The sequence below is a fragment of the Seriola dumerili genome, unplaced genomic scaffold (genome assembly GCF_002260705.1).
Source record: "Seriola dumerili isolate Sdu_G_001 unplaced genomic scaffold, Sdu_1.0 BDQW01000088.1, whole genome shotgun sequence".
In the NCBI taxonomy this organism is placed as follows: domain Eukaryota; kingdom Metazoa; phylum Chordata; class Actinopteri; order Carangiformes; family Carangidae; genus Seriola; species Seriola dumerili.
Window position 1 is genome coordinate 12,335,521 of NW_019174343.1, and position 23,074 is coordinate 12,358,594.

Below are 23,074 nucleotides of genomic sequence, written 5' to 3' on the forward strand. Positions count from 1 at the left end.
CTAGTTTGTCGGTCCATGTGGAGAAAGGAGGGGACAGCAGGGCATCAGCGTGGGGCAGGATTTGGTTTTACAGATTACAGATGCAGTGCAAAAAATAAACTGGTTTTTCATCCACACACACTGTGATATTTCTGGAAGCAGTGGTACACTGGAGATCTGCTTTTGTGTTCATGCAAACATTTTGTGAGAAGAAGAAGAAGATGTGATTGAATATAAATAAGGATAGTAGATGTGCACAATCATTTATTTTTGGACACTCTGGGGCAGTGCAATACGCAGCCTTCAAATGTTCATATGGCTAACATGTTAGCAAACATTTGCTTATTTAGTCATCCAGCAGACGTTGAGAAATGGTAGCATTCACATGAAGTTGTGTTTCTGTCCACTTGGCAAACTTCTTTTAGCTCTGTTTTTGCTCTCCTCTAACAGAGAGAGAAATACTTGGCTCTATCACTGCTAAATGCTCCACTATGTTAACAAGCCAGTCGCAAAACGTTTTCTGTCTGCTGTTCGCTGCTGGGCAGGAAGGGTACAGTGGGTAAATCACGAGCTGTGCGACGAAAGCGGCTCTCTGTGACGTGTGGAAACATTGCCCATGAGAGCCGAGAGACTGAACCAAAACCACGACGGTACAGGCAGTTGAACCGAAACAATGAACTGAAAGATGCTGAAACACTTTGTAGACCCAATGAAACCTGCAGCGGTGGGGGATAATTATCTGTGGTTTGTCACTGGAAGCGACCACTGAAAGATTATAAGATGCTTTGATCAGTTTGGTAATGTAAAAAAAAAAAAAGATTAGTGCAGCTTTAATGCTTAAAAAAACATGTTGATGCTGTCTTTTGGCTTTGGTAAATCAGTCTTTTGCATGCAGACACACTTAGGTCAACACAGAGTGCTGCTTGATTGCATTCATCTGCTTCACACATCCATATGTATGTGACCTTGAGGACAACGCATGTGAGTGTGTGTGTGTCACCCTCGGTGTGTGTCAATCTTTGAGCTGGGAGTTAAGATGTGTGACAGTAGGAAGGAGAGTAAAAAGATGAGTCTGACAGTTTGGCCCTTAGTGTCCATGTCAATGAGAGGATCCTGGGGGACTTGAGCAATGATCTGACATCAGCACTCTCCCTGCTTTATAAAACCTGTTCCTAAAAACACAAAATCAATCCTAATCTTCTGGCTCCCTGTACATGCTTTACTGTATAAACGCTTTCCTACTGTGTCCTCTGTCCTTTACCTCTGACCACTGTCTTTACAGCTCACTGTAGAGCTTTTATTTCCTGTCTGTCAGTGCAACCTTTGCTGGATGGCAGACTGACTGTTGAATCGTCCGTCAACAGTTACTTGATCTGCTGCGTGATGGGAGGAGGTGGTGACGGCGTGTTTGCATTTAGTTGTTAAGGAACTGACACAATGTGTTGGTGTCTCACGCCAAATGATGGATACGTGTTTTTCCATTATGAAGGCAATATTTAATCGATAGACAGAAACAGAGCTGGAGGTAGGGGAAGTGCGGCAGCGGGGAAAAGTCCACACTAGCGCTTAGAGTCCGTTGTTATCAGGAGAAAAAAGGAAATGGAACAGGCCCCCTCCGCTGCCTCTGTCATTCAAGCTTTTGTCCTGATAGTGTGTTTTCACTGGCAGCAAACTGAGGGACGGCTGCAAAACAGGCAGAGGTGTGAGGATGAGGACAAGAACACAGAAACAAAAGAAAAAGCCCAGCGGTGTTTCCCTGTACACCGATGATGAAGCTGAACAGATAACAAATAACAGGGAGAGAAGGAGGAGTCACGATGGAAAGAAGGTCTTGTTCAAATAGTCCTCGATTGAGAAATGTGATGAGAGTAGATGTTGTCCGCTGATGAATGGACAGAGTTAAAGGAAACATGGAGGCAGCGGCTGGCTTCCTCCACTGGCTCAGGGCCAGAGGAGAGACAACAAGGCTCTGAAACACTCGCAGCTCGAGAGAATACGATTAACTCTGTCCCTTTATGTGCGTGTGTATGTGTGGGCTGTGTCTTTACTCAAGTGTTTACATTAGGGAAATGAGCTCTTTGGCTATCACCGGCCTTGTCTTTGAAGGTTGACTGAGCATGAAGATACACACGTACACACGTACACACACACACACACACACACACATAACACAATAATGCTCAGACACAGAGGCATTACTGGCACTTGCTGTCATTGGCAGCAATCACTGCGGCCTGATTTTATTGCTACTCTGGGCTTGTTGGGAACAGATTTGGCATTTGGTCCAGGCTATTTTCTGGGCTGTGATTGGATAGCAGGTCAACGGTTTAGTTTCAGGTGAAGATTACTGTGTTATGATTGGGTATTAGCATTTGTAATTTGCCATTTGTACACTAAGAGAAGAATACCATCATACTGTCGTGAATACAAACATATGCTCACACACATGCAGTCATTGCACATTGGGAGTCTCTGGGCAGTTTGTGCTGTGCCCAAGGAAACTGGACCAAAGTGATGCCAGCTGAGGGGAAAAAAAACTGGAAACTAGACTAAGACTTTTAGTGTGTGTGTGTGTGTGTGTGTGTGTGTGTGTGTGTGTGTGTGTGTGTGTGTGTGTGTGTGTGTGAGAGCGTGAGCGTGCATTGTGAAAATATAGTGGCACAAGACTTTTTGACACTATGATATGCAAAGACTGTCTTCTCTTAAAACATGTTTGTTGGTGGATTATGACTTTTGCAATATTGAAGCTTGTTCTCTTAAAATTTAATTTAACTAAATATTGAAATATTCCAACTTTGTTTTTTTTTGTAATTCTCTTGAGGTAGTAAATTTTTTTCCTCTTAAAATTACAACTTAATAACAAAATTTAGACTTCTTTTTTAACATTATCAAAGTCAGGAGTCTGCTGAAGGATGCTGTAAATGTCAGAAAGGTCTTGAGGAGTGTGTTCAGTATTCTGGCAGATCCTCTGCCTCCGTCATGTCGCAGATAACTTCACTCAAGTCACACATCAATGACTTCTGCTGCTATCAGGGCTTGATATGGCAGTTGCTCTGTGCTTGTGCGTGTGTTTGTTAGCTTTTTTTTGAGTCTGGTCCTAATTAGCACTATTGGGTTTGATAATTATTGTAATAAGTGAATCCCCTCAGAGCTTGTGGATAATGAGTTTTCTGACTTTGTGTGTGTTGTTTGTTTGTGTGTCTGACAGAACTGGGTTTGGGGTAATGAGTGAAGACATCATGTTTGCACCTCACATTCATCTGTGTATGAAGAATTTATACATAAAAGTGTGCAGTAAAGGTGTGTGTGTGTGTGTGTGTGCGCGCGTGTGTGTGTGTGTGCGCGTGTGTGTGTGCGCGTGTGTGTTTGTGTTGGCTCTGCGAGGGACTCTGTTTAGTCCCCAGGGTATTTAAACCACTTTCCTATTAGTGTGCAAAGATGAGAAGAGATAGACGCCTTAATTTGCCGCATCAGGGATCCACAACCTGCTTCTCTGTGTTTCTCTCTACGCCTCTGTCTCACACAGACATTTAATCGCGGTGTTATGGGCTATTTATAGCTGCTAAATGTTCTTTAGTGTGTATGTGTGTGGTCTGAGTCAGGATCTTTGTGTGTGTGTGTGTGTGCGTGTGTGTGTGTGTAAAATGTTCGCTTCTCAGATCAATGTTATAGATCTGATCTTTTGTTGGCGCAGCTGGCTTAAATGTTCATCCAGCTGGGCCGCAGTGTGATTATTTGTGTGTATGTGTGTGTGTGTGTGTGTGTGATTATTTGTGTGTGTGTGTGTATTGATTATTTATAGCTGTTCCATTTCTTCTCCCTGCGGATCACTGATCACTGAGGCTGTCATTGTTGTTGTGCTTCTTTGAGTGTGTGTGATTTGCTTGTTTGTGGCAGACGTGTTCACGTATTCTCATCTAATGTCGACACTTTCCTGAATTCAGCCATATTAGTCTTTTTTGGTATTTTTTTGGTGGAGGGAAAGACAAAGGACACTGAGAGGAAGAAAGTACAGCATTAAATCTGAACACCAATGTTTGATTATGTAATGTTTTGGGCTGCAGCCAATGAGTATCTTCGTTATTGTTTAATCTTTCTTATTTTCTTGACTTATCAATGAATTTGCTTATGAGTAAGATGTTCTATATAGTGAAAAATGGCCGTCACAGTTTCTATAGAGCCCAGGGTGACGTCATTGGATGTCTTTTTCTTACTAATAGTCCGAAACCCAAAGACAGGACCAAATTCTCACATTTGCGAAGCTGTCAACAACTAATGTTTGGCATGTTCATGATAAACTACTCCAACAATGAATCTATTGCCAAACTTGTTGATTCATTTTGTGTTGATTAGCGAATCAGCCCTAGAAAGATTTGTTTATATAGACAGTAGGTGTGGGGTCTGTTGAACAAGTCCAGGAGTACAAAGAGCATACTAAAAGCACTACACACAAAATGTTGCCAACAGATTCTTAATATACAAAGAACGACACTTAATCCCTGTAGGCCAGGGTTACTGCTGCCATGGCTAAAAAAAAACAAAACCAAAAATAAATGGTCACAGCCAAACCGAAGCTTTCAAAATGACCTTGTACTTCTCTATATGAAATGCTTGAGAAATAAAACCAAATGTAAACCATGCTGTTGTTTCAATATATGTACTGGCAATGACTGGAGTGTCTGTAGTCTGTCAGAGGCTGCAAAGCAGAGAGAGATCCTGACAGCAGAGACGTGGCTGTCCAGTGAGTCAGTCAGGGGTCGATGCGAGATGACGGGAGGTGAAAACAGAAATGCACTTACTCTACTCTCTGCAGGGCACATGACGAGACATAATTCAGAAAGTATTGCTTGGAGGTTCTTTCTTTGATGTAAGTGATTATGAAAAGTTAATTATCTTAATGGGGGAAGGACTGATGATTGTGAAATGTGGTGTCTCAAAGCCAGAGGTTCTGAATAAATGGATGTGATGAATATGTAATAAATTCCCAGGCCCATTGCCATCTCTTACTGTAATTGACATACTGTATAAACACTTCTTTCTTTCTTTCTTTCTTTCTTTCTTTCTTTCTTTCTTTCTTTCTTTCTTTCTTTCTTTCTTTCTTTCTTTCTTTCTTTCTTTCTTTCTGTCTCTCTTTCTTTCTTTCTTTTCAATTTCTGCTGTCAAGTGTTACACCTGACACTTCACTGCTAACCTATAAATATCACAATCAGAGGGAATTGGGTGTAAACAGAGAGAAAAGGGCAGAAAAATGACCGCCAACCCTTTCACAATACAGCTGCAGCTCACACACACACACACACACCCACCCTCACCCTCACCCTCACACACAGTCCATTGTGCTGGACCAACGCACTCTCCTCCTCTGCCACATCCAATTCATTCAAATGGGGTTAAACAGCACATGTATGGTATCTGTGGTTTTAGATACATTAACCTCAGTGTCAAGGTCACATCCAGTGATAAAAGGACCTCATCTGTCTGCAAGCTGCTTTCGGTGTCACACCGTCGGTCACCGAGGTGGTCTGTGTGTGCTGCTGCTGCTGAATCAGACTATTCTAATGTGTTTAAATACTTCCTGGAAGACCCCTTCAAGGCCTGAACCAAGGGTAGAAAAAAATGCTGTTGTCAGCTCTGTGCGTGTGTTTCTGCAGCACTGTAACAACGTGTGGTGAAGAGATTACTGTGAGTTGTTGTGGTGGGTGTGGTTCTTAATACATGCTTGAGAGAGGAACCATGTGTGTACTGAAGATTGTACAGTAGGTTGTTTTTTGGGCTGTGTGTGTCTTTGTGGTGTGCCCATTATCCCTACAGCAGCTGTATGTGGTTGTTGGGGATTTCTCTGGCTTTGTATGGCTTTATACAGTATGTGTGTGTGTGTGTGTCTTTGTTGGAGCATCCCAAAGGGAGGTTCTAGTGTGGTCTCAGTGTGCGGGGGAGTTGATTTGCATCCCCTGAAGATTGAACAGGGGGGTGGGGTTTAACATGTGGAGAGGTAGACCCATGCTCCGATACTGCTGGCTCATGGCTTTTTCCACAGCTTAAAGTGATTACCTCTCCACTGTGTCCACAGTGTACCTCTGAAAGCCTAAGATTAACACAGGGGCCCATGCGACAGATCTTCTGTTTTATGTACATTGTGTTCTGTGAGAACAACATTAGAGCCACAGTTTTCTCACAGTTCAGCAGCACTGCGGCACAAGGATGTAAAAAGTGTCACTTCTTGAACAGCTGCATCTCCATTAATCAGCCACCCGTCTTGCCTGCGGAGCTTTCTGCCTTTCCGCTCGCAAACAAGTTAAAACGGGCCTAAATTTAAATACGCGGCCCTCATTCTGTCAGTGAGTTCAAAGATGTTGCGCAGTGACTGCTTTCATTTGGACTCATCTTATCAGGGATTATTTTACAACTGAAATGTCAGGTGAAAAGCAATTAACTGCAGTGAACTACCTGACAGGATGGAAAGCCCAGCAGAACTGTGAGTCCTGTGCAGCAGGATTAACAGCAGCTGTAATAATGACTTAGGAGCCAAAGTCTGCCTTATCATCATCGGTGGCCTTACTTGCACTAGTTTTTCTCAGAACTGTCCATTTTATGCCTCATCACTCAATTTCCACACGCTCTCTGTCTTTGTAAATCAACTGCACAAACAGATGTTGCTGAATGGGCTTTGTCCTCATGGTTGTTCTTCCTTGTTCTTACAGATTTCTGTGAAGTCGTGGGAATGTCTTGTTTGCCTTTTGTGTATCAGACCACGGATTGAAGACTGCTCTATTTTCCTCTGGCAGTCAGTCAAAGTGAAGTTACATTTTACTGCCCCTTTCAGATTGATGTAGTGACTTGGCATAAACCTGTGACTGATAGATTGCATCATGTCACCTGTTTTATTTACACGTCTGACAGTAAAAAATGTAGATTTTTATTTAGGTACTATAAAATTACTATGTAGTAAAGGTTCTTGCCGTCTCAATCGTACACACCCTGTTCCTCTCAGTGGCAGAGACAACTTCATTTTCTTTTTATTTCAGTTGTCCAATCAACTTTTTATAAGGTGACCCCATAATAAAGAGAAATCATACATATATTTAAACCCACTTTTAAAGGGGAACTCCACTGTTTTTACACACCAAAGTCCGTTTACAGGTTTTGTGGAGTACTTAGTTGTATAATGCCTCTTGTGGCTCCATAGGGAGCGCCGCAAAGTCTGATAAATTGCCTTAATTGATATCACTTGAGTCAGCGTTGGCTGGGGCTAAAAATACAAAAATGAAAGAAAATGAAAACAATTGAAAATGAAAGAAATCTGGTGGTGTGGAGTTAGAAAGAAGGGAGCTCGCACATCATTAGCTCATACTAGCATAACACACCAGAATCTGTACAGTTGAGTGATGTGGGTTCAGTTGCATTGTGGGTAATGTAGGCGTGATGAGGAAGAGGAATGCGTGAAATACAGAAGAGAAAATCTTTGGTTCTGTTGCGGTGATTTTGATCCTTTTTAGAAAACTGTCCTCCATGATTCCTGTTATACAGCAGGAGTGCAATGCTGAACTGGCAGAGTCCCTGTGTTTGGAGGATCAAACTCTCAATGTAGTGGATGCATGTAGTAATAATATGCTAGCCCAGGTTGATGGTGAAGTAAAGGATGTCGTTATTGTAGAAACAGCAGAAAACACAATTACAAATGATTTTCTTGCCAGAGCTGTGTCTGATTAAATGTCTACTAGAATAATACGGTACTTTTTAAAGCCACATTTATTAGATAGATTTATTATTTCACAGTCTTGGTTTAGATGTGGACATCTTCCCATTAACTCTTTATAATATGCTCTCATACTCTCATTGTTTCTTGTTTACACTTGTGCACGTGAAATTATCAAGAGGTCTAAGGGAGCATGTGTAGTCTGTGGATCAGATTGTCACGCTTGATCTACGCGGTGCATAAACATATTAAAACACTCCAGGCGCAGTCACAGTCAGCGACCTGTCTGCTGAGTTGTGTGACTCATTTCACATGTTGTAATTTATGATCGTTTAATCATGTCATCAATTCACTGCGCGTCTCTTCTCTCCCGTCGTCTCCTCCCAGGATTCGTCCTCAGATGGCCAAGGAGAAGATCGAGGGCTGCCACGTGTGCACCTTGGTCACACCTGGAGAACCACAAGTTCTGCTGGGAAAGGACAAGGCCTTCACCTATGACTTTGTGTTTGACGTCGACTCAGAGCAGCACCGGATCTACCAAGGCTGCGTGTACAAGCTCATCGAGGGCTGCTTCGAGGGCTACAACGCCACCGTGTTCGCCTATGGCCAGGTATGACAGCGAGTCTTGGATCCTGTTTTTTGTGATTAATGAATGAAATACAGATCTGTTGTAGTTGTTGTGGTTATTTATGAGTTTTTATTAAGTTTATATATCAGTTTTTATTTATCATTTTATTAACTTAGTTTTTACCTAAGCAACCTGAATTCCCTTCCCAATCCTGTAGGAGCTATACTGTACATTTAACATTAGTCAGGCGAATTTGACAGATGGTAAACATAGCTGCATCCTTGACACACAGTTAATGTAGAGCCAATGGGTTTTTAAGTCAGACCTTCTGGGCTATCTTGGAATCTTAATTCCTCATTTAAAAATACAAATAAATATGACAAATTAAAACTTACCAGGATGTTATTTCCCACAGTCTGTAGTGGGTGGTGACACAGGGTTTATAAATCATCCTCAGTCAGTCATAATCATACACTACACTCCCAAACCTAATGTTGAATCTTGAATGTAAAATATGTTTTGTGTGACTGTATTTAATGTTTCTACATTTGTTGAGAACTTAAATTCTGAAATTTCTTTGTAGCGAGGTACAGCAATCCTCTAGAGGCTGCTCATCTTTATTCTTATTAGAAACCTGATGATGACATAGCCATATTGCAGTACATATATGCCTCATTACTTCTTTCTTATTAGAAGTTTGGTTAACTGGCATTAGCTGCTGATAGGTGCATATAAAACAAAATTACACGTAAGAAGGATAAAATTAGATCTCATTGTGGTTGATGAAATGTGTTTCAGACGGGTTCGGGGAAGACCTACACCATGGGGACGGGCTTTGACGTGAATCTGACCCAGCAGGAGCAGGGTATCATCCCTCGGGCTGTTCACCAGCTTTTTGAGGGAATCCAGAACAGGAAAGTGCGCGCCCAGGAAGCCGGCACCCAGCCACCCGAATTTAAAGTCAGCGCCCAGTTCCTAGAGGTGGGCGACACACACGTGTAGAAGTGTATGGATGTACAGCACATGTTCAACCGCGCTGTGACAAAGTTTTACGTGTTCTCACATTTTCATGGGGCAGTGTTGATATTCTTGCTTGCAAAGGCACATCTGCGCATGTATGTGTGTGTGTGTGTGTGTGTTTGTGTGTGTGTGTGTGTGTGTGTGTGTGTGTGTGTGTGTGTGCTGGGATCGGTCCACATTAACTCTAACCAGATGGGGCAAAACAGTGAGTTGAGGGGATCAGCCCCCTATTCCACAAACAGGAAGCGACAGCCTGATGACAGATGGGCAGGAATGTCTGCTTGTGCTTTGTTGGACCTGATTAATGTCGGCCATTACCTCTGACATTATTCCTCATCACTGCGGGGTAGAGGATGGATAAGAGCGAGGGAGGAAAGGGAGGGAGGGATGCTTGTGTAGGACCAATGAGATAATATGACAAGTAATGATTTCCTCCAGAGGTTCCTGTCAAATGTTTGGGTTGTCTTTAGGGGGAGATGATTGTATATGTGGGTATCTGTAAGATGTGATTCCTTTAATAATCTTTCTGTAAAACCAGTTCCAATAGAAAAACATAAATCATTTTTCTTTCTTGCTTTCTTTGTTTTTTTTCTGCCGGTCCTGGTCTCTGTTATTAGCAGTTTTTTTTTTTTTGTAGGTCCTCAGGTCAAAAGGTTATCTCTGTTGATGGTAAACAGATGGGTGTGTGTGCATGTGTTTGGCAGTAGGTGGGAACAGCTGAGCTTTCAGCTGACCTCTGTGGCCCTTGCCCTCATTGGTTTTTGAGAGGTCATTCACTGACCTCTCAGACGGCAGAGCTGTGTGTAAATAAGACACACTGCTGTGAGAAACGGAGAACATGAGGAGAACATTAGAATTTGCTCAAAAGATGTAATGAATTCTACAGTCAATACATAAATCTTTAAGTTTATTGATTATGGTGATGCGTGTATTGCAGCAAATGTGTAATTGTTAATGTGCATTAAATTGCGTTTGTGACTCTCGTTTATTGTAGTTGTACAATGAAGAGATCCTGGACTTATTTGACGGAGCCAGAGATCCAGAGAGTCGGAGCAGGAAGTCCACAATTAAGATCCATGAAGACGCCAGTGGCAGCATCTACACCACCGGAGTCACATCCAGACTGGTACACTCAGAGGAAGAGGTGGGTGTGCGTGGGCATTTGTGCGACATCTCTAGTCGTCACAGTTATATTTTATCAGTCTTTTCCTCAATATGTTTCTTCTTTGTGCACTATATATTCTAAAACAGTTATATCTCTGCTACCGTTTCTTGAAATGATTAAACTCATAAAGGACATGTTTGCCATTCAGAGATGTTTTTCACCCCCTACACTGCTATTACTTGGTCTACATTTGTTAATAAATGCCTAGTCTAGAATTTCAAAATAAGAACTGAGAGCTTCTGTTTTAGCCTAAGAGGGTGAATCATGTAAGAGTAAGGGGTATCGCCTTGCAAAGGGGTCAAGTGTGAAGAAGTGAATGAGTGTTGACTGGGTGAAGCAGAGCATCAGCGCAACCAGAGCAAGCCTAGAAATGTCTGGCAAGAACTTCTGGACCGATCAAATAGGTTGAGGAGAGTATGAGATGTATGAAGTTTGGCTCCCATTAGAGGCTTTTTTACATACAGGGGTGAGTAATGGTTGTCAAGAAGAGGAACTGATCATCACAGTCAGTGTGGAGGAAGAAGGACATGACAGGGTCAATAGGGCAGGAGCAATATCTGCTCGTGGAGATGTGATGAGCCAGTGGCAAAGAGCTTAACAGAGGAGACAGGTGGTGATTTAGGCCTAAACAGTGGCTGGGAAAAGACAACCACTTGTGTAGTATCATCAGGTTTCTTCTCAAAATAGGTGACAGAGTAGGAAGAAAGATGTGAGCAAATTTTTAAATGGAAGCAGAAAGGAAGAAGAAATTGGGAGGCAAAGCAGGCTGTGCCACTTTTGTCTTAGCTGCTTTAAGCCTGGTGCATCACATTCCCAACACTTCAGACAGCTGAGGGACAAGTGGAGACAGATGGCCCCTCCTGTGGGAGAGAGGAGGGAAGATGTCAAATCAGGATGAGGGTGGATGTGATGGAGTCAGAGGGCAGAGACAAGAGGAAGAGGAAAAAAAGGAAATGAAATAGTGGGCAGAAAAGTAAATATATTACTATTAGCAGCTTCTTAAACACGCAGCTCAAAAAGTAGAAAGGTTGAAGTCACCTATATGAGTGGTTTCCCTTCATAAAATACGCTGACATGGGTGTTTCAGTGATCATTGTGATGCAAAATAATTTTTTTCTCTTCTTCAGTTCAAAGTAAAAAGTCATGACCAGATGTCCTCCACATTGTTTGTATGTGTGTGTGTGTGTGTGTGTGTGTGTGTGTGTGTGTGTGTGTGTGTGTGTGTGTGTGTGTGTGTGTGTGTGTGTGTGTGTGTGTGTGTGTTCTGCAGCTGCTGCAGTGTCTGAAGCTTGGCGCTCTGTCCCGTACCACAGCCAGCACCCAGATGAATGCCCAAAGCTCCCGCTCACACGCCATCTTCACCATCCACCTTTGTCAGATGAGAGTCTGCCAGCAGCTGCAAATGGTGAGGTTTGAGGTTGGGGATGGAGGGTGAGGTGGGTGCAATGACAGTTTCATTAATGACACATTTTAGGTAAAAATCTGTCAGGGTGTGAAAAAGAAAAGCGTATATTTTGGGTAAAAAAAAGAAAATTAAGTGTTATAGACATAGCAGCATTCAGGGTGATGAAATAATTGCTATTTTCTAGTAATATTTGTTTTTTTCCCCTTTTTGTCCACGACCGCTAGCAGAACGGAGGAGGGGAGAACGGGGAGGTGAATGGTGTGGAGTCCAGCCCCATCGCCCAGCCGGAGTTTGAGACGCTGATGGCCAAGTTTCACTTTGTGGACCTGGCCGGCTCTGAGAGGCTCAAACGCACAGGAGCCACAGGAGAGAGAGCCCGCGAGGGAATCTCTATCAACTGTGGACTGGTGAGACAGAGGCAAATAGACTTTGTGTGTGTGTGTGTGTGTGTGTGTGTGTGTGTGTGTTCATAAGTGAGCGGTGTGACAGAAAATGTGTAAAAAAAAAAAAAATGGAAGTATACATAAGTTCCTCTACTATGTGCCTGTACTCACGTATTTAAACACAGTGCTTACATACAGAACTCTGTTCTGCTTTTATGTTTTCTAAACAGTTTCTAAATGTGTGTGTGTGTGTGTTGTAGCTGGCCCTGGGAAATGTGATCAGTGCTTTAGGAGATCAGACCAAGAAGGGAGGGCATGTCCCCTACAGAGACTCCAAACTCACTCGTCTGCTGCAGGATTCACTGGGAGGCAACAGGTGTATATACGCGTACACACACAGTTTATGTTATAGATTAAATGTTTATCTATTCAAGCAAAATACCAAAAAATATGAAGAAAAATATTCCAGCCCCTCTAAACTGAGGAGTTGCTGCTTTTCTTTACCATATTTGATCGTCAATTGAAAATCTTTGGTCAGATAAAACAAGACATTTGAATAAGTCAGTCTGGGCTCCGTGAGATTATAATGGGAATTGTTCACTACTTTCTATCATGTTATAGACAAAACGGTCCATCAATAATGAAAATAATTGTTATTGCAGTCTTGGTTCTCAGGTTTAGTTACTGACAATAGTTTTTTCACACACAATAGATGCATAATAAGTATTAAATGTGTTTCTGTTATGCTCATGTTAACAACAAGACAACAAGACACTCAGGTACAACCTCAGCATTCTCCCTGTACTGCATGAACAACAACCTACAACCTTCATCTTTTTTTCATCTCCAGTCGTACAGTGATGATAGCCTGCGTCAGTCCATCAGACCGCGACTTCATGGAGACGCTGAACACACTGAAATACGCCAACCGCGCTCGAAACATCAAGAACAAGGTGGTGGTGAACCAAGACAAGACCAGCCAGCAGATCAGCGCCCTGCGTGCTGAGATAGCCCGACTTCAGATGGAGCTGATGGAGTACAAGGCGGTGAGAGATGGAGGGGAGGATGGGAGTCAGGAATGCAGAAAGATTTGAAAAAATAAAGACAAGGAGGAGCTCAGAGAAAAAGATAAGAGGGGATGAATGAGAGGGGGAGAAGAGATGAGGAATGAAATGTGGCAGGTTGAAGAGGAGAGTTAACACATGGCTGTCAGTGTAACTGATGCAATGAGGCCGTAAGAGAAGGATGAATGAAAGTGACAAGATGGATGAAACTGAGAATAGTAACGGAGCACAAGAAGAAAAAAGACGACATTAATTGTAAGAGAAGATGGTATTAAAGGAAAAGCAGACGCCATGCCTGCGGCAGCAGCGTATAACTATATTAAATTAAAGATCATTACTGCAACACACATCCATTTATGTCTTATACTATAGTGCAAACAACCTGAGTATGAAGGAGATAAATTGGTGCAACCTCAGCATTTTGCAATGTAATGCAGGGATAAATTGATCCTGCAGCTCAATGTATTGTATGTGTTCATCAAGTAATACGCACTGTTAGACAGTACAACACAGAGAGGTACTGTATATGATACAAGAAAATATGACAAGAAATAGGGAGAAAAACAAATGCAGGAAATTCTCCAGTTTTTCATCATCTTTGACTTCCGGGGCTACAAGAAACAAGCAATCATTTAGCTGGATTGTCGGTCTGTTGTGCGATTACGAAGGTTACCACGGTTACTAGAGGGAAGTGAATGTATGTCTGTGGCAAGGGACTTCGGGCTGACCTCGATGTGGTAATAAGGGATGTGATGTGACTGGAGTATGGGAGGACTGGCGTGTTGGACTGGTGGAGGTAATGATGTCTGCGAGCTGTGACTGGATTAAATAGTGACTGTCTGTTTCGAGGCTTACACAACGGGATTTTTTCAGTGTTCAGTCATCCAGAATACAACAATAGCTACTTGAAGAGCCACACACTGAGCAGCTCATTTTAAACAATAGCATTGTGTTTGGTTGGACAGCCACAGTAAGTGTATGTAAGAGCATAGATTTAGAGTCAGTTGGTTTTCCAGCCCTGGGCCTCTTGGTTTTGGCCCTAAAATTGACTCTTCTTCTTCATGCAGGGGAAGCGTGTTGCATGTGAGGATGGTTCAGAGGGGTTCAGTGACCTGTATCAGGAGAACGCCATGCTGCAGAGAGAAAATGACACGCTGCGCCTCAGGGTAAAAGCCATGCAGGAGACCATCGACCATCTCAACACCAGAGTGACACATCTGCTGGCCAATGAGGTCAGCACTCTACTGACCAAGTCAAGTACGTGAGAGCGATGTGTAATTGCTTTAAATGTCTATGCACCCCACATGAACTCTTTGTCTTAAGTTCACTGTTTACTGAGCCAACTTTAACCTTTGACCTCCAGATGAGGGCAATGAGGAGATCGGGGCTCTGATCCAGAACTACATCCGAGAGGTTGAAGAACTTAGGTGAGATCTCAAAAACCTACACCATCACTTCAAATAATCAAACCTCAGTCTCAAACTGGATCAGCTTACTTAGGGAAATACGTTAATGCACTTTCTTGCTGAGTAAGATAAGAACATTGATAGCACTTTCATACCTATTCAGTATGTAGCTGAAGCCAGCAGGCAGTTAGCTAAGCTCAGCAGAAAGAGTGGGAGCAGGGGAAACAGCTAGCCTGGTTCTGTCTGTAGGTACAAGAAACCCACCTCTAAAGTTCAATAATTAATATGTTATATCTTGTTTGTTTAATCCATACAAAAAAATGTGTAAGAGTGGTGCTTGCTGTTTTTCCCTGCTTTATAGTTTTAATGCTAAGCTAAGCTAAGCATATCCTGGCTGCAGCTTCATATCGAATGGACAGGTATGAGAGCGGTATCAGTTGTCTCATCTAACTTGAGTATTTACCAAAGTGGAATCTGTTTGTATTGAGTTGCATGGTCTGTACTTGGGTGTAATACCGCCATTTTTCCCCAGCGAATCCTCTCTTTAAAGCAAGACTGTGTAACTTTTGCTGAACAGTAGCCACTGTGAAGGCAAGTGACAGTTACTGAATAATGGTAAATGGTAAAATGTAGTGTTACGGCAGCACAAGAGGAGAATAATGATAAATTCAGTGAACTGACTCATTGATGTCAGTTTCACAGCAAAATCTTTAGATAGCTAAAAGTTAGCTAAAATAAGTTTTCGCAGGCTACTGGTCAGACCAGACCGAGTAAAGCTATAGTGGTGAAACTGCTTTTTGTTTGTTGAATGCAAAATGTACGTCTTCTTTTTTATTTAATAATCTCAAAAATAATCAGAACTAGCTGCTTTAATTAGAGTGTGCTAAGTCTGTTTGAATGTTGTGTTTTATTTCACAATGAATTTTTTTCCTTCTCAAAATGAAGCAGAAGGAAAACATGAAAAAATGAGTGAAATAAAAAAAAAAAAGTATTATCTATTATCTATTTTTTCCTTCTCTGTTCCGTCCTCTCTCCTCTGTCAGAACCAAGCTTCTTGAGAGTGAGGCCATGAATGAGTCGCTGCGACGGCAGGCGGCCCGGCTTTCCTCCCGTTCACCGTTCCCCTCTACTCTCAGCCCCGCACCGGGCCATCCCCCTGGCTCGTCTCCTGCCCCAATGTCCATGGAGGCCGAGATGACAGACGTGTTACGCCGAGCCAAGATGGACATCGAGAGGCTGAAGAAGAAGGAGAGGAGGCAGAGGAGGATGAGGTGAGGAGAGGAGGATGCATGCAAGATCACAATGTTATTTGCTAATTGCAAAAAGTTTTTTCAGTAGAAAACAAATCACAACGTAAGTTCACAGAGGTCCAAGGAGCTGTCATGTCTTAATATCTCCGAACGTCTCAGATTTATGTAACTTTAATTTCTCAGTGCTCCCTTTAATCCTGTGTCAATGAACCTGTGCATCTTTTAAAAGCTGAAAGACCACAATGAGCTCATTAATGTTCCTGCCCATATACTCTTCGCCCCTCATTGTCTTGTCCAGCTTAAGAGGCACATCACAAGTCGATTAGGGCTTTGGGACGGCCAGCTCCTGAACAGAATTGGGATGCAGCCAGTGCTGAGTAGTAACGCTGGCCTGGACACAAAAAGGTCTAATTCAGTCGGCCAGTGGGTCATGGGAGAGAAGAGTACACAGCCTGACAGGCTAATTGAGGTTTAATGGGATAGAGATGGAAGTAGATGGGAATTTAGAGATGGGAGGGGTGGCAGGGTGGTTGTAAAAGAGGGTGCGAAGGGGAGAACAAAGCTGGTAATAAAATGTAAAGAGCTAAAAGGGCGAGATGAGGGAAGATGAGCTGAAGACGACTTTGCTAATGACTTTAGAGGGCTGATTTTACCAGGAGCGTATCTCATGGCAACACTCCCAAAAGCCCTAATGGTGGATGTTAGGAGTGTGGGACATCTCACTTGCATAAAGCAGAGTGTCTCTACAGGGTAATGTACAGAAAACCATTTGGGATACTACTGTAGTTGAACTGTACACACACATGCCCACACCCATACTAACCTACTGTAACAAGTGTTAGGGTTTTGTGTGTTTTTTTCACCACCGGTTTTAATCTGGCTTGACCAACATGATTTTGTCCTCCTGCAGTCCGGAGCTGGAGAAAGGTCTGAAGAAGCGAGTGAAGCTGCACACTCACGAGAACGGGGAGAATGGGCAGAATGGAGAAAATGGGCAGAATGGACAGAACGGAGAGATCGATTCGGATGACAATTACACCGAGGTAAAGTGCAAATTTGTCAACAGTCATAAGCATTTCAAGCCTGAAACTAACAGATTAAAGTCTAATGTCAGTGTTTGTGTGTGTGTGTGTGTGTGTGTGTGTGTGTGTGTGTGTGTAGGACATTATGTCTCCGCTGCAGGAGGAGAGTGGCTGTGATGAAGATGAGGGGGAGGACGAGGAGGAGGGCAGGGAGGAGGAGGACGAGTTTGACAGCGACGAGAGCCTGGTGGATTCAGACTCAGACTCAGATGAGAAAGGTCTGTTTCTGACAGCTGCTGCTACAAAAGGACCGGGCCTCCTTTCCCTTTTATGTCCTGTTTTGTGACAGGTTGTCCTGCTTTATCTCTTTCTGTCAGGACACCTTTTAAATGTTTTTAAAGAAAAATGAGTCAGTTTAGGCCTGAAGTCAGTAAGAATAAAAAACAGACTTTGGAGTGTGGCATTTTTCTTAATATACAAATACACAACACATAAAAATATAGATTGTGTTTCTGACCTTCGCCCCCAACCTACAGCTAACTTCCAGGCAGACCTGGCTGACCTGACCTGCGAGATCGAGATCAAACAGAAGCTGATAGACGAGCTGGAGAACAGCCAGCGGAGGCTGCTGATGCTCAAGCTGCAGTACGAGGAGAAGCTCATCCTGCTGCAGAACAAGATCAGAGACACGCAGCTGGAGAGAGACCGCGTGCTTCAGAACCTCAGTGAGCACCATGGGATTTATAGTGTACAGATATGGTTTGGTAGCTGAAAACACAGGAATATGTTGATCAGTAGAAAAGTAAAACGTGTCCTGAAAACAGGTCATTAACATTACTATGTGGCTCCACAGTGTCCATGGAGAACTACACAGAGGAGAAGGCAAACCGGATCAAGCAGGAGTACGAGAAACGTCTTAAGGAGATGAACCGCGACCTGATGAAGCTACAAGCGGCACAGAAGGAGCATGCGCGTCTCCTCAAAAACCAGGGGAGGTACGAACGGGAGCTGAAGAAACTCCAGGGCGAGGTCAACGAGATGAAGAAAGCCAAGGTAAAGGGAGGAGAAAGGAGAGTCGGAGTGTGGATAAAAGTCACTTTTTCAGCGGGAGTGCAGTTGAGGAAGCCTGACCTTTTATGCTGTTTCCAGGTGACACTGATGAAGCAGATGAAGGAGGAGCAGCAGAGGAGGAGGATGGTGGAGGCGAAGAGGAACCGTGAGATCGCCCAGCTCAAGAAGGAGCAGCGACGACAGGAGGTCAGTCTGCATGTGTGTTTATGTGTCTGGCATATTGGTGATATTTTTACTCCACACAGTTCCACTGAAAACTAGATATTAGAGATGTATGAAACATTTAGCACACACATTCCTCTGGTATTATGTCACATGCACAAATAAAATTATTGGGAAACGGAGAGAGAGTGAGAGTGAGCATTAGCCAACAGTATGAGTGATGCTGTACAGTTTATACAGTGGTCCAAATTCAAATGTCAGAGAATTCTTACATGTGTATAAATGCACAGTGAGGTCTTCTTCTTGAAATCTGTTTTATAATATCATGTACATACTGCACACAGATTGTTGGTATCACTTTTATATTTTGGAAGATCAGTACATAGTGTACTTGTATCAGTATCCATCCTTATTTGTTTCCCCCGGAGAAGAGAGTCTATTAATGAGCATGAAAACATTTACACCGTCACACTGTGCCTCATTCCTAATCCTTTTATTTAGGGTTCCATGTTAAGTCTTAAAATCCTTTTCATGATCAACACCTTGTAAGCCTGTTGTGCAAAACACTGTCATATTCACCTCAGGAATCTAATTAACATGTGAACAGGAATAAACAAAAGTAGATTAAGTAGACTCTAATGAACATATTAAAGAAAAGTCTCTCTCTCTCTCTCTCCTGTCCTTCAGTACCAGATTCGAGCACTGGAGTCTCAGAAACGGCAGCAGGAGCTGGTCCTGCGCAGGAAGACGCAGGAGGTCACGGCCCTGCGGCGCCTGGCCAAACCCATGTCAGACCGCGTGGCTGGACGGGTGGCCCGCTGGAACCAGGCAACCGCGGTTACGGACTCTGGAGCCGAGTTATCAGCCAGCACCACAGCAAGCAGCTCTGAACCCGAGACCGGGAGGACTGTGAGCGGGCTGGTGAGACAGTGGAACAATAAGAACAATGTGTTCGGATACCTGGGAGAGAGCGAGGGGAGCATAGATGGAACCAGAGTCATTGGGTAAGATGGGCGGGGATGCATGTATTGTCACTGGTCAGTTAGCTAGTCAGCCAGCATTGGAGCTATGGACTTTTCCTGTTGACCTTTAACTTAATGGATAAAGTTTAATTCAGTTTCATAAGCATAAATTGCTTTGTGAGCTATTAATGAAGTCAGAGAAGACTGTAATTTGGTTTCTTGATATAATGAAGTACAATCTATGCAAGTGAACAACACACACACTTCCTTGTTAGTGGGAGTAATGGCTGCTGATTTCCATCTCTCATCACCTCTCTCTTTCTCTTTCTCTTTCTCTTTCTCTTTCTCTTTCTCTCTGTCTCTTTCTCTTCACAGCAGCAGGAAGAAGTTGCAGCGTAAGCCAGCAGGCCTGGGCAGCGTTGGAGCCGCAGGCAGAGCCAGCAGCTTCTCCAAGTCAGCCCGTCAGAAGTGGCAAGCCCTCGAGCGTCGCATCATGGACATTGTCATGCAGAGGATGACCATCGCTAATGTGGAAGCTGATATGGATCGCCTGATCAAGGTAGGAGATTTTTTTGTTAAATTCTGACAATGTATTGTGATGCAATTAGCCAAAGCCAATACACAATGTGAGATGCATCCTTCTTCCTTGCTTCAAATAGTGTATAGTATATGTACATATAAAATCTTGACTATTTTTGCTCTGTCTGCATTTGTGTTTTTGTTGAGTCAGAAGCGAGAGGAGCTGACGGTCCAGCAGGAAGCACTGTCACATAAAAGGGAGGTACTGATGGCGGAGGGGGAGGGCCCAGAAGCAGAGGACCGTCTCCTTCAGGAAATTAATGAGGAGATTGAGGTGCTGAACGCCAATATAGACTACATCAATGACAGCCTGTCTGACTGCCAGGCCACCATTGTACAGATAGAGGAGACCAAGGTACAAGCGCACACACACACACACACACACACACACACACACACACACACACACACCTTTGTGTAGCAGTATCAGGAGGCCTCAAATAATGCCTGGTTTTGCATTTTCCCACAGGATGAACTGGACTCAGTGGACACCTCAGTGGTGATCAGCTCCTGCTCCCTGGCAGAAGCACGCCACCTGCTGGATCACTTCCTGAAGGCCTCCATAGACAAGGTGAGTTAACAGAAAAAAAATGCACATACTGACCTACGGTAACTGATAAATATAGTTAAGTGCCAGTACTTGAAGTATTTTACACTTTGTTTAAATTCAGTAAACTGAAAATGATGTTTTACTGTTAACATATTATGCTACTGGCAAAAATCATGTTATTTATATTTATTGATGTTGCAGTGTACTGCACTCAGTGAGTGAGTGAAGTGCAGGTGCAGTGAGTAGTGGTTGTGGTGCCATCTAGTGGTGTCTCTTTGTGCTGCAAGTTGTTGTCAAGGGTGTATTTCTTGGTACAAAGGGTCATTAAAGGTTCTGTAAATGATTGTCGCTGCCACTAGATGTTGTACAAGACCACCAGCATCTCAGGCCAAAACAAATTCTTTGTCGGCCACAACTCCCCCCTCCCTTCACGTTCTCAGTCAGCAAGGTGTTACAAAGCCCAGTGAAAGCGACCACTAAACACACAACAAGTAGAATTGGATAAAGTTACTCTGTGTACACAAGAGCCATCAAAAAAATCCAGCCACAACCATTAGCCCAGGCTAGCATTATTCTCCACGGCAGTGCTGGCAGTAAGTCAGCTACTGATAGCGGCTAGTTGCTGCACAAATGACGCCGATGGAGTCGGTAAAAACTTTATGGATGTCTTGATGGGCCACTGGCCAACTGGGGTTTGAGCCGGCAGTCCCCACAGTCTCACCTGATTTCTTTGTTAGAGGCTTCTTAAGCTGTAAAACAAGGTTTCTTCGGTGATGGACAATGTGGTTTAACTCAACTAAGATGCAAGTGCTGCTGTCCCAGAAACCAAAACAAAGAGCAGAGAAACTCAGATTACAACACATACAGAGGGGGTGTGACTTTATTCTCGGCTCTGGATGCCAATACTCCACTATATCTTTACATAGAAAATAGTTGTTTGCTGCTATATTACTGTTTAAAATCTTGTTTACAGAACCTTTATATATCTTTCAGAAAATGAAAACAACTATATTTACCAGGTTGTCTTATTTCCTGTTGCGTGTTGAATACCCACTCTAAAAATTTAGTGTTACATTAATTCCACTGTGCATCATCATTTCTGAACTTGTTTGGTTATATTGTGTGTGTGTGTGTGTGTGTGTGTGCAGAGCTTACAGGTGGCTCAAAAGGAGGCTCAGATCAGACTGCTGGAGGGTCAGCTGAGACAGACAGACATGATTGGCTCGTCCCACAATCACATGATCCTTGATGCCCTGCGAGAAAAGGCAGAGTACATCCCCGAACTCCAGGCTCTCATCCACAATGTACAGCAGGGTGAGGAGTGTTTCCTCTCTCTCTTCCAGTTTGTGTCGATTCACTTGTTTACACAGCACGTTAACATGTGAGCCTCGTTTTGGGATGAAATTTTGTATATGAAATTATGGAAGACTGTTATCATTACTTGCTGAACCATATTGACTTCATTTAAACCATACAGCACACCTCTAAATACATTACCAAATACAGTGAAGTTTCAGACCTCTCTCTCACTTATTTTTATCCTTGTTGTTGTGTCGTCTTTTCAGCAATGTTTTGATATATGAGAGCACAAAATCTGCTTAGAAATTTAAACTTTAATAATGACACTTAATCAGCCTTAGAGGATATATTAAAAATGAAATTAGTAGTGAAGGATATTAAATAGTGGTAGTGGAGCTGAGTTGACATACTGTACAGACATACCTAGAGGGAGTGTCTCGTGGGCTTACAAGTTGTGTGTTTTGCATGATTCCAGAAAATGGTTACACCAGCACAGATGAGGAGCCCTCCGAGTTCAGCCAAGCCTCTGACAGCAGGTGAGACCGCAGTCTGCTCTTCCACACAACATCCTCGATTAATGACATCCACCAGTCATCTATTACACCTTGGTGTAGTTGTTTTAAAAAAAATAAAAATCTTACTTAGTATTTATCCAGCTGAAATTTCATCAAAAAAATATGCAGTCCTTTTCTCATGTGTATACGCATATATTTCCCTGACTGTTTCTCTCTTCCTGCAGTGTATCGCAAATGAAAGAATCCAACAGCCAAGATGATTTCAAGATAAAGGTACAGCTAGTTCATGTTCTTGTTGAAGTACAGCTGTTGCAGATTTAGAGAGACTCTAGCTTTTTGCATCCAGAATCCTCCTGTTTCTTGTGCCCAGTTTCCTTTGCATTTCTTCCTAAAATAGCTTTTTTTTATTGGTGTCAGTGCTCAAAACAGCAGGTAGATCAGATACTGCGTTTTGCACTATCCAAACCTGTCAGACCTTTATGAATCACAATGGCACTGCATGTTGTCAGATGATCATGTAGTGTTTGTTTGGATGCTTGCCCTAATTTTTGCTGTCAACACACACTACACCCACAGTCTGTCAGAGCAACTGTTATACCCCTTTGAAGCCATAAGGTGGCAGTATAAGCAAACGCTTAAGAATGGTGGAAGAAGCCCTGATATGTCACCAATCCCTCTTATACTCATGTTACAGCTGTGTTCTGTCGTCTTTATTATGTTTTTCAGTTATTTTTTTTCTCTATCCAGCTTTTGTTTGGCCCCACAATGGCTCCTTTCTCCTTTCTAGCTCATCTGTTTTACTGTTTGTCATATTTCTTTTTGCCCCTCTCCCTGCTGAATGATGTTTTCAGGCTACATCTTAATTTCCTCTTGTGCCTTAATTAAATTCAACCTTTATCTTTATTTTATGTCCCAGTTTTCCTATCCCACCGTCGTCCTCCTTTCTCAATTCATTCTCCCTTCTGTGGTCCTCAGTAA

The 23,074-nt window shown here is 43.0% G+C and overlaps 1 protein-coding gene across 3 annotated transcripts in view; it reads left to right on the forward strand.

Annotated features, from left to right (window-relative positions):
* Positions 1–23,074, forward strand: part of kif21b (kinesin family member 21B) — a 57,526-nt gene that overhangs the window by 14,888 nt on the left and 19,564 nt on the right. For 2 of the 3 annotated variants that reach the window (XM_022744972.1, XM_022744970.1), the window contains exons 2-23: positions 8,063–8,285; positions 9,042–9,224; positions 10,258–10,407; positions 11,699–11,833; positions 12,061–12,240; positions 12,477–12,592; positions 13,067–13,262; positions 14,348–14,537; positions 14,644–14,707; positions 15,730–15,957; positions 16,847–16,979; positions 17,098–17,236; positions 17,495–17,683; positions 17,812–18,011; positions 18,108–18,215; positions 18,879–19,195; positions 19,529–19,712; positions 19,884–20,087; positions 20,202–20,303; positions 21,431–21,596; positions 22,057–22,117; positions 22,321–22,369. In XM_022744972.1, the coding sequence (XP_022600693.1) occupies positions 8,063–8,285; positions 9,042–9,224; positions 10,258–10,407; positions 11,699–11,833; positions 12,061–12,240; positions 12,477–12,592; positions 13,067–13,262; positions 14,348–14,537; positions 14,644–14,707; positions 15,730–15,957; positions 16,847–16,979; positions 17,098–17,236; positions 17,495–17,683; positions 17,812–18,011; positions 18,108–18,215; positions 18,879–19,195; positions 19,529–19,712; positions 19,884–20,087; positions 20,202–20,303; positions 21,431–21,596; positions 22,057–22,117; positions 22,321–22,369 (3,517 nt within the window). The remainder of the gene's footprint in view (positions 1–8,062; positions 8,286–9,041; positions 9,225–10,257; positions 10,408–11,698; positions 11,834–12,060; positions 12,241–12,476; positions 12,593–13,066; positions 13,263–14,347; positions 14,538–14,643; positions 14,708–15,729; positions 15,958–16,846; positions 16,980–17,097; positions 17,237–17,494; positions 17,684–17,811; positions 18,012–18,107; positions 18,216–18,878; positions 19,196–19,528; positions 19,713–19,883; positions 20,088–20,201; positions 20,304–21,430; positions 21,597–22,056; positions 22,118–22,320; positions 22,370–23,074) is intronic. The other variant, XM_022744971.1, reaches the window with a different exon arrangement.